Source organism: Artemia franciscana, chromosome 17, assembly GCF_032884065.1.
Source record: "Artemia franciscana chromosome 17, ASM3288406v1, whole genome shotgun sequence".
Taxonomy (NCBI): domain Eukaryota; kingdom Metazoa; phylum Arthropoda; class Branchiopoda; order Anostraca; family Artemiidae; genus Artemia; species Artemia franciscana.
This window is the reverse complement of record NC_088879.1, coordinates 4,824,925-4,834,660: the sequence shown is the minus strand read 5'-3', so window position 1 is coordinate 4,834,660 and position 9,736 is coordinate 4,824,925. Positions and strand designations below refer to the sequence as shown.

The 9,736-nt window shown below is 35.3% G+C and overlaps 1 protein-coding gene across 5 annotated transcripts in view; it reads right to left on the bottom strand.

The window, feature by feature from the left end:
• The window catches only part of LOC136037716 (4-hydroxybenzoate polyprenyltransferase, mitochondrial-like), a 29,837-nt gene continuing 20,101 nt past the window's right edge, over window positions 1–9,736 (bottom strand). For all 5 annotated transcript variants that reach the window (XM_065720483.1, XM_065720482.1, XM_065720485.1 and 2 more), the window contains 4 exons: window positions 9,522–9,669; window positions 5,407–5,600; window positions 2,990–3,178; window positions 1–134 (listed from right to left, as the gene is read on the bottom strand). In XM_065720483.1, the coding sequence (XP_065576555.1) occupies window positions 21–134; window positions 2,990–3,178; window positions 5,407–5,600; window positions 9,522–9,669 (645 nt within the window). In that variant the 3' untranslated portion in view covers window positions 1–20. The remainder of the gene's footprint in view (window positions 135–2,989; window positions 3,179–5,406; window positions 5,601–9,521; window positions 9,670–9,736) is intronic.

The window sequence follows — 9,736 nt, the reverse complement described above, 5'->3', positions numbered from 1 at the left end:
TTTGTTGTTCAAACAGAAATTTATTTTAAAAAAGAACCAGCTGTTATACCGAGAAATAACAGCAACCCAACATATTTGTTGCTCTGAAACTTTTCAGCACAGTCGTTGGAATCATCTAACTTGACTGAACTAACCTGAAAAAATATGGTTGCGGTTAGGAAACAATAATAGTACCGTTGGCTTATTATAAGAGGGCCATTATTAAGCCATTTAGATAAGTCAAAGAGTAAAGAATAAACCAAGTTAATGTCTAATGATGACTGAAATTAATGCTAATTCTAGAATGTTCATAATTAATAAGGAACCCATTTCGAAGCCAACAAAAATTCAAAGTAGATAGAAATTAGTTTTGGGACGGTCAGAAAAGAAGTTTTAAAAAACCTAAAAATTAAAAATCCTAAGGTTTTTTGTTGCCACGCAAGATCGGGTTTCTAAGCATCCTACTCCAGAATACAAACTACTTTAACTGCTTAAAAATCTATGAGCCTAATTGTAAAAATCGGTACTAAAAGTTGGTACAAAAGAGGTATATAGAATGCAAAATCTTGCCTTTAGCAGGACTTATTACTTTTTATCGAAGCCTGTTTATATATAAATATTTTCAAAATTGTTTACCAATATGTTTTAAAAGTATGTCTGAATTAGGAAGTGATATTCATACACATTCTACGCGACAGTCCGATATAATTCGTCGTCCGCTTGCTATTACCCGTAGATCTCAATTTTCTATTCGGCATCTAGGACCCCATGCATGGAATTGTTTACCTACGACTTTGAGAAACATGGATAGTTTTCTTGAATTTCGGCGGGAATAAAAGCTATTTTGCCTTAATATTTATGGTTTTGATAGTTGAGTGGACCTCAAGTGGAGCCAAGATGTTGGTTTTGTTTTTGGCGATACTGGTCAAGTGGTTTTAGTTTTTTTTTTTTTTTGTCCCTTTTGAAGTGTAATTCCGTTTCGGTTGAAATGCAGGGTAATTGATTTCTTTTTTTTTTCTTAGTTTCTTTTTCCTTTTCTTTTTTATTTTTTTCTTCTTTTTCGTATTGTTTTTATTTGTATGTGTATTGGGGTTGTAAGCCCAAACAAGCTTTGCTTCGGGCCATTTGGTTGTTTTGTTATTTATATTAATAAACCTATCTTTCTCTCTCTCAAAAAGAGCAAACCACATTTGTTTAGCTATCGCTCTTTAGTAGGATAACGTCAAATGGAACCCATCTAGAAAGAAATCGTAACATAATACGGAAATGCCATAAAAAAATTCAATTTTGTGTGAAAAATTGTGTATATTTTAGTGCTATCAAGACCAATTTAAGAAAACACGGTGATATAAGCATTAACTTTCAAATGAACCCCTAAACAGCTCTAATGAAAAATCAGATGAATTTAGAAAATACTAAAATCGGGTGCAAGAAATTTTACCCCCCCCCCTCCCCATCCTATTCAGAATGCCCAACACCCTTATTCCAGTGGTTTCACATCTTATATACAAGAAAACGAAATATTGTGCTTTTACCTAGATAGAAATCGAGTTTTGGGACGGTCAGAAAAGAAGTTTTAAAAAACCTAAAAATTAAAAATACTATGGTTTTTTGTTGCCATGCTAAATCGGGCTTCTAAGCATCCTACTCCAGAATATAAACTACAACAACTGCATAAAAATCTATGAGCCTAATTGTAAAAAAAAACTCAGAAAGGAAGCTTTTTCTTAGCTGGAACCAAGCAAAGAGCGAACCACATTTGTTTAGCTATCGCTCTTTAGTAGGGTAATGTCCATAAAAAAAATTCAATTTTGTGTGAAAAATTGTGTTTATTTTAGTGCTATCAAGACCAATTTAAGAAAACACGGTGATATAAGCATTAGCTTTCAAATAACAGCTCTTAGGAAAAATCAGATAAATTTAGAAAATACTAAAATCGGACGTAACTGATGAAATTTCACTCCCTCCCCCCTCCTATTCAGAATGTCCAAGACCCTCATTCCAGTGGTTTCACATCTTATATGCAAGAAAACGAAATATTTTGCTTTTACCTAGAAACTTGGGAACAAATGCATATTTACTTATTATTTTTTCAGGGTTATTGTATCGAGCCAGTGACCCTAGAATATTAGTAGATGGTTTATTTGAATACTACTACTAATAACTCACTGCAGTACCAAGCCGCCTGAGGCCAACACAGCTACGCACGCTCCTCCTCCAACCTAATCTATTTAAAGCCTCCCTCTTTACACCCTCCCAGGAAGTTCCCATTTCCTTTAAATCTTTATAACGAAAATTGTAATTTCCTTTCTAAAGAAAAAGTGTGCCGTGTGAAGTTGCCAATTTCTACCAATTTATCCTGTAAATAAAATCTTTTTTTGGCCCAAACGGGGCCAAAATACTATCGAGCAAAAACTCTGATATGGCCAATTGGTATAGAGTTATTGACAAGCTAAAGTCGTACCTAAGATTATATAATAGCCTTTCATTGTATATGGACAAAAACTATCGAGCCAAAACTCTGATATGGCCAATTGGTATAGAGTTATTGACAAGCTAAAGTCGTACCTAAGACTATATACACTCCATATACAATAAAAAGCTATTATATAGAAAGTTCTTACCAAGAAAGGTTCGTACTCAATAAAAACTAAAAAGATATCCTAAGAACTTGTCCTCAAATAGGTGGAAATAACAACCATAAAATCAATCCTCACATTCCCGAGACTCCCACCTCCCAAGAAGTCTTTAAGAAGTATAATTTTTCACTGATGACTAATTGTTTTTCTCAGGCACTTTGGGGTGGGGGTGCGAAAAATGATATCTTACATAATACTTAAGAAAAGTAGATTTTAGCGTAGTAAGTCATCAGCACCTCCAACAACTTATTTAGCCCTGTAGGGGCTTGTGTTTAGAAAGCAGTTTCACCGAGAGAGCACAAAATCTGGTTGGTTACTAGGTAATCAACGTATACAACGTAACAACGTAAGGTAACAACGTATAATAATACCTGTCTTCCAATATGAATGGCTGTCAACATAACTGAGGCATAAAAAGGCCATGATTGGGAGCTCATATGACCAGCAATAAATAAGTTTGTAATCATACCCACACCGAAGACACTCAACCATTTCTTTGTATCGGCGCCGAATCGCAGCGCGGTTGACTTCACACCAACTACTGCATCGTCATATTTGTCCTGTAAAAACAAATGGAGGTAAGCGTTGGGTCAGTTTAGATGTCTTTTTGAAAGGGACTTTACTCGTTTTATTCGCTTTAATCAAAGATCAGAAGGGTCATGAAACAACGACTTGCACCGCCGGTTTGGAATATGAAGATTAGTGCCATGTACTTTCATGTGCATGGCACTTTCATGTACATGTGCCATAGTGCCATATAGCTTTACTAACCTAAGCCCAATAACCTTTATTAACAATTCAGGTTCATAGATTTTGTAGAATTAGATTAGGTGATCATTCTTTTTAAGGAACTAAAGAAACTGTGCCACAAAAATGTGACTTTTACACTTTTTACGGTAAGGTAAACATTTTGGCCCGACAAGGACCAAAAGGCTATCAAACAAAGATACTGAGGTAGCCGGTAGCTTAAAACTATCGAATGGACATATAAGTAGGTTCTCAATTTGAAAGCCCATATCTCCAGGTGATAGCAGGTTCGTTCCTTCAACATTCAAGCATTCCGTACCGCAGCGAAAAACTGTGGATAAGCAATTTCAAACAAAACTGTTAGTGCCGTTTCTAATAAACAGAAAGAAAGTAACAGAAAAAAAATTATGCCATTTGCTGGAAAAAGCAGCAATTGCCCCAAATATGGGCAAAATAATTCTGAGAGAGCCAATCAGCGTACACCTATCGAAAAGCGATTTTAGTTTGGGAAATTGTTTAAATTTATTTATACTCATTTTCGGCTTAATGGTGCTCTTTACATTTCTTTGAGAAACTTGCTTAGTGGAAAATGTTTTTTAAATTAATTTCTGTTCGTTTTTTATTGATATGTTCCTTTTCATGGATTTTTTTTTACATCTTTTTGTATTTTTCTATACACTCCACGGGGGGATTTTCTGCGAGGGGATTTTCCGGGGAGGTAAACGCCGGCCACCATGAGGTTTATGTCATCCCTAAGGTATAGTTATAGGACCTTTCATATATGCTGATCAAATGGATACCTCATGTCTTTGGGGGAAGGGCAACATAAAGGTGGACGTGGAGGAGTGGCTGTCCTCCAATTACTTTTGAATCTTAACAGGGTCACTAGAATTTTCAATTGCAAATCAAAATGAGCCCCTCCGAAGTTTCTACATCAACTTCCATACGAAGTGGCTCGATGAAAAAAAAATATAATAATACAGAACCAACTTCGCTCAACTTGACCCATGATCCATAAGGATATAACTTATTCCATAATGGCTATATAAATTCAACGCAGCGACCCCCTCCCACTAATATCAATAACAGTAGGTATTAAAAATATTCTGCCAATTTTTTTTATAATTTCCTTTTCTTTTTTCTGTGTCACAGCTACTTAAGCCTTCTTCCAAAGGTTCTAGAGTAAGCCCCCCCCCCCCTAAATAGTAAGAGCCCGTCCCAACTTATCCCACAAAATTCTCCAAATAAAACTGGCTTAATCTCTTGCTTGCACAAAGCACCTCATTTTTCTGCAGCACGCTTTAATAATTCACTTGAAATATTTCACGGCAACAAAATTTCTCTTCTTTATAGATTAATTTAAAAAAAAAACTTTTTTCCACAAGATAAGTTTTTCAGAGAAAAGTAAAGAGCTCCATTAAGCCAAGAATAAACAAAAATAAAGTCAAATAATCTTCCAAGTGTGAAACTGCCACAAATCACTATCAATAAATAAACGAAACTAAAAACGGACAGAAATTATAATAAATAGCCGAGTCAAACTCAAAACGAGCAAAAATTAACATAAATAGGGCTGATAAATCATATGCCTTCTCAAGACTAGGATACAATTTGCGCTGTACCGAAAAAAAACCCAACAAATGACTGTAGATTGTCAGTTAAATTGACATGAAATCTCTTCTATAAGGTTTTGATAATTTTTCATTTATGAAAGTAAGAAAGATGAAAAAATTCAAACGCATTTTGTTTTCAGTCAAAATCTTGAGAAAGCCATTCGAATGGGCCTTTTTCGAAGTTTCTACGACAACAAATAGCCATCTCAAAATTTCTATCAGATGCATTACGAGAAAATACGAAGCTTGGGGGGGGGGTATCCATCCTCCGATCGCTCTGAATCTTAAAAAGGCACTGGAAAGGGCTTAACTTACCTCCCCTGAGGCCTGTGGGGGGGGCATCCTGAAAGACATGATTTTTCCTTCAATTACGTTAAACAAAATGGCTATCTCAAAATTTTGGTTGCAATTGGAGAGAAAAAACATACTTGATGGGCATAGATCGTATCATATATCATCGTCCAACAGACACCTGCAGCATAGAGAGGCAAAACGGAATACCAATCTGTTGTCCCGTGTAAAGCTGACCAGCCCATTAGTGCACCCCAATTTAATGTTAAACCTAGCACAAGTTGAGGCCAGTATGTGATCCGTTTCATGGCAGGATACAGTGCAACAAAACCTAAAATAAGGGAAATTATTGACCTATTAATCAACGGGTGAGGGTCCAATTACTAATATAGGCCTACTGGCCTCTAAAAAAGCGAGTGATGTTATACAGTGGGTACCTGAAGCAAAGCGATTACTTCTCATCACGCATAGTCAGTACTTTTAGTTAAAAAGATGATGAATTTTAAACGTAGTTTGATAAGTTTACCCTATATTGCCACGTGGTTGAGTGGTCAAGGGGGGCAAAAAGTGATTCAAATTATCTGGGCGGGAAGGCGGTAACTTATTTTTTTATGGTTCTAAAAAAAAGTATATGCCAATAAGTACACGCAACTTACAAAAATGGGAACGGGCACTAGTTAAAAAAAAAAAAAAAAAAAAAAAAAAAAAAAAAAAAAAAAAAAAAAAAAAAAAAAAAAAAAAAGAAGCATCATCTAGTTTGATATTTCTTGATATTTTTTCAGTGTAATAATAAGGCAATATTAGTGCAGTAATAAGTGTTTCATCTCAGTTTTTAAAAAAAATTTTGCGAAGCGTGAAACTCTGCCAAGAGACGCCAAATGTTAGATGGCGTCGATGATTCTTTTTTTCAATCCTAGGGCTGTCATTAGTATTCGCTGCTAATTAAGTTAAAACACAAAGGTGATTATATCAAAGAAAATAATCCATGAGGTTGAACAGAGCTTACAGGGACAAAATTTTAATTTAAGAAAGGTCGAAATATTATAATGTTATTGATGCAAAGAGATAATAATCCATAAAAAAGGAGGTGAAACCCAATTGTTTTAGACAAAACTTTTTAGCTTATAATAGCACAATATAATATTAGAAAAAGCTGTTAATTTAAGCTCTAATACTTCAGTGGGTTTACGAATCGAGCTTTAAAGCTAAATTCAGTATAACATTCAAAAAACATTGAGCCTTTATCAGGCCAATAATTTGTATAAAAGCGAAACATTGTGTCAAGTTCGATTAGTTCGAAAGAAATTCGATTAGTTCGCATAAGTTATGTGTTGATTTTTCAACTTCCACCGCCATAAAATAATCTGCACAACCAGCTTTCCTAGTTTTGAAATATCAATGTAAGAATTTTACTGAGTCCGCAACATTTTAAATTTTTTGACTTCTTAATAAAAGTCGAAATAAAAGTCAAATGAAAAGCGATCTCCAGCTTAACTGCATGTTTTAGGCACATAGTTGCACATGTTAGCACCCACAGAGCGTTGCAATTGAACAAACAATGATTCAGTTCGAGCTAGTTTTTGGGCAAGTTTTGACCTCGAGACTTATTTAAAATCGGCTAAGTGAGCAAGAAAAATGTTCCAACCAGATGATCAAAACCTGCATCTTAATCCGCATTACCGCTTTATTTATTTCATCTTGTTAATTCGACTTATAGCTAAATTTGATTCGTAGTTGATGTGGATAGTGGAGCGAGTTATTTTGATTACACAGCTTAATTGGGTGATTAGAGAGTTGAAGTTTGGTTGAAGAGAACTGAAGAAAGAGAGTTGAAGTTTCTTTTAATTAGAGGGATTAATTTGGCTAGAAGAGATATTTTTTTTTTTTTTAGAACTTAATTTGGCTGGTAGAGCTGGTTCTTTTGATTAAGAAGCTTGGTTGTCTACGGTTGGGGTAGGAGGATGTCATAAAGAAAGATTCTAAGGAGAGTGTAAAAGGGAGGCTTTGAATAAACTGGGATGGAGGAGAAGCGCGCGCAGCTGTGTTGGGCTTAGGCGGCTTGGTGCTGCGATGAGTTGCTAAACAGTTGAGAGCTGAATTTGGCTAGTAGAGCTAATTCTTTGCATTAGAGGACTTAATTTGGCTAGTGGAGCCATTTCTTTGTATTATAAAGCTTAATTTGGCTAATAAAGCAATTATTTTGATTAGAAAGCTCAATATGGCTCGTAGAGTTAGTTCTTTTGATTATAAGCTTAACTTGGCTACTAGAGCTTTTTCCTTTGATTAGAGAGCATAAGACTAGTAGAGAGATTAATTTGGCTAGTAGAGCTAGTTCTTTTAATCAGAGGCAGCAAATTGGCTAGTAGAGCTAATTCTGTTGGTTAGAGAGCTGAATTTGGTTAGTAGTGCCAGTTACTTTGGCTGTCAAATAACAATTTGCATTTTAAAATTTCTTTTCAAGCTATCATTAGCGTTTTGCTGCCAGCTCTGGTTGACTGGCACAGCTTAGATACCAATATACAGTTATAAAAACACGATCTATTTTTGGGACACAGTGCGCGGTAGCGATGCTAGCGGCTGGAGACAGGAAACTGGTATTGGTATCTAATTGGTAACAGGAAACTGGTATTGGTATCTAAGCTGTGTATGCAACAAAACAAAATTGCGTTCCCGCCTATGGTGTTGTAGTACAATCTACGCGTCAGAGCGCAGGCTTGGAGGAGACGCCAAGTTCAGAGCTCTGCACCAAAAGCTTCTCATGGGCAAGATAGGAGTTTTCATAACTGCATTGGTATCTAAGCTGTGTTGTCAACTGGCTTCAGCCTTATATCGCCCTCAAGTACACCCTTGCTTATGATACATAGTTTTATTTTCGATAGAAGAGTAGAAAGAGTACAAAAAATAAAAGAAAATAGAAATATTTTTACCATGTTGTTAACATTAACGCCCAACTTATCATTTCCCGAAATAATGAACAGTATTATGAAAAGTGAAATCAATAACAGCCCTGACTGTTCAGATTAACAAAAAATAAGTTGAAGAAACACATTAGAGCCGTACCGTTTACATTTGTCATAATAATTCTATTTTTACATACTGGAGCTAAAAAAAAAAGAAAAAAAAGTAGGTCTAATAAGCGAAAATAAGACCTCCGAAGGACTCGTATTACCTTTTTATGAAGAATGCAGAGGCAACCAGAAAAACATTAATTAGAGATTACAATAGCTTGATTAAGACCTATGTAAACTACTACAATTTATTTCCCCAAATTTGATCGAAGTTTCCAGTATCTAACGAATTTTTTTCCATTTGGCTTACTTTAAAGTACCAAGCACCTAAAATATAAATCTATTTGCTTGAGTTCCAAAAGTGAAAACGGTCGTTTATATAATACATTTCCGAAAAGTTAAGGAAGTTTTGCTGTCATGTGCTGTCAAGTGTGGCTGTCATTTGAAGGTGTTGTTGTCTTTGGGATTCAGCAATCGTCAATGCTTGGATTTTTGAGCGCGGACAGCATTTCCAAATACAATTAATTAGTTTTACCTATTTATCTTCACTGCTTAGCATGGCAACAATGAGGAGAACGTGATATTGCCCTATACCTTCATAATTTCGTAACAACCAAAATAAAATCCGAGGAAATCTCAATTTCAAGTATGAATAGACGTAGAATGGGTCCAGGGAGGGAGATGGGTATAGAGGGGACAATCGTCTCGGGCGCAGAAATTTTAGGAGCGCAAAATTTTAAATAAATAACATAACGGTTATAACCATTTTTGCAATTTCAGAAAACTTATTTCTATTGAAATAAAGAAGAGGGTGCTGCTAATAAACGAAAATAATTAATAATAATAATTATGTTAAAATAATCAATAATAACTAAACAATAAATTAAAAATGATTTAAAAATAAATTATTAATCAGTTAACAATCTGAAAGTAATTTTGTCGATAAAAGAAAATTTGGCCATAATATTTTATCGAAGACGGGGGGGGGGGGAGAGGGTGCACTAATCAAGATTTTGTACCGGGCGCAAGAGAGGCCAGAACCGCACCTGGATCAAGGGAGGGGGAATAATGTTTTTATTTGGATATACTTGCTCCTTTAAAGATTTAAACAATGTAACTACTGGACTTCTTCACTGTGATTCTTAAAAACAGCTCTTATTTGAATTTATCACAACTGATATTTTTCAAAAATGTATTTTGATCTTATACACACACTAGAAATACAACACTAGACAGCTACATACCTAGCGACGAAGCTCCAATGAGAATAGAATTCCAATTAAACTGAAGGAGAATGCTCAGCCCTATACCAAGTTGGCCAGCTAAGAACACGAGTGCATGGAATCGAGATATCTCACCACTAGCAATGGGTCGATCTTTTGTTCGAACAACCTATAAATAATCAGTAACAAACGTCTTATACTACTAAAGAACAACCACTTCTCCAGACATCTTGTAT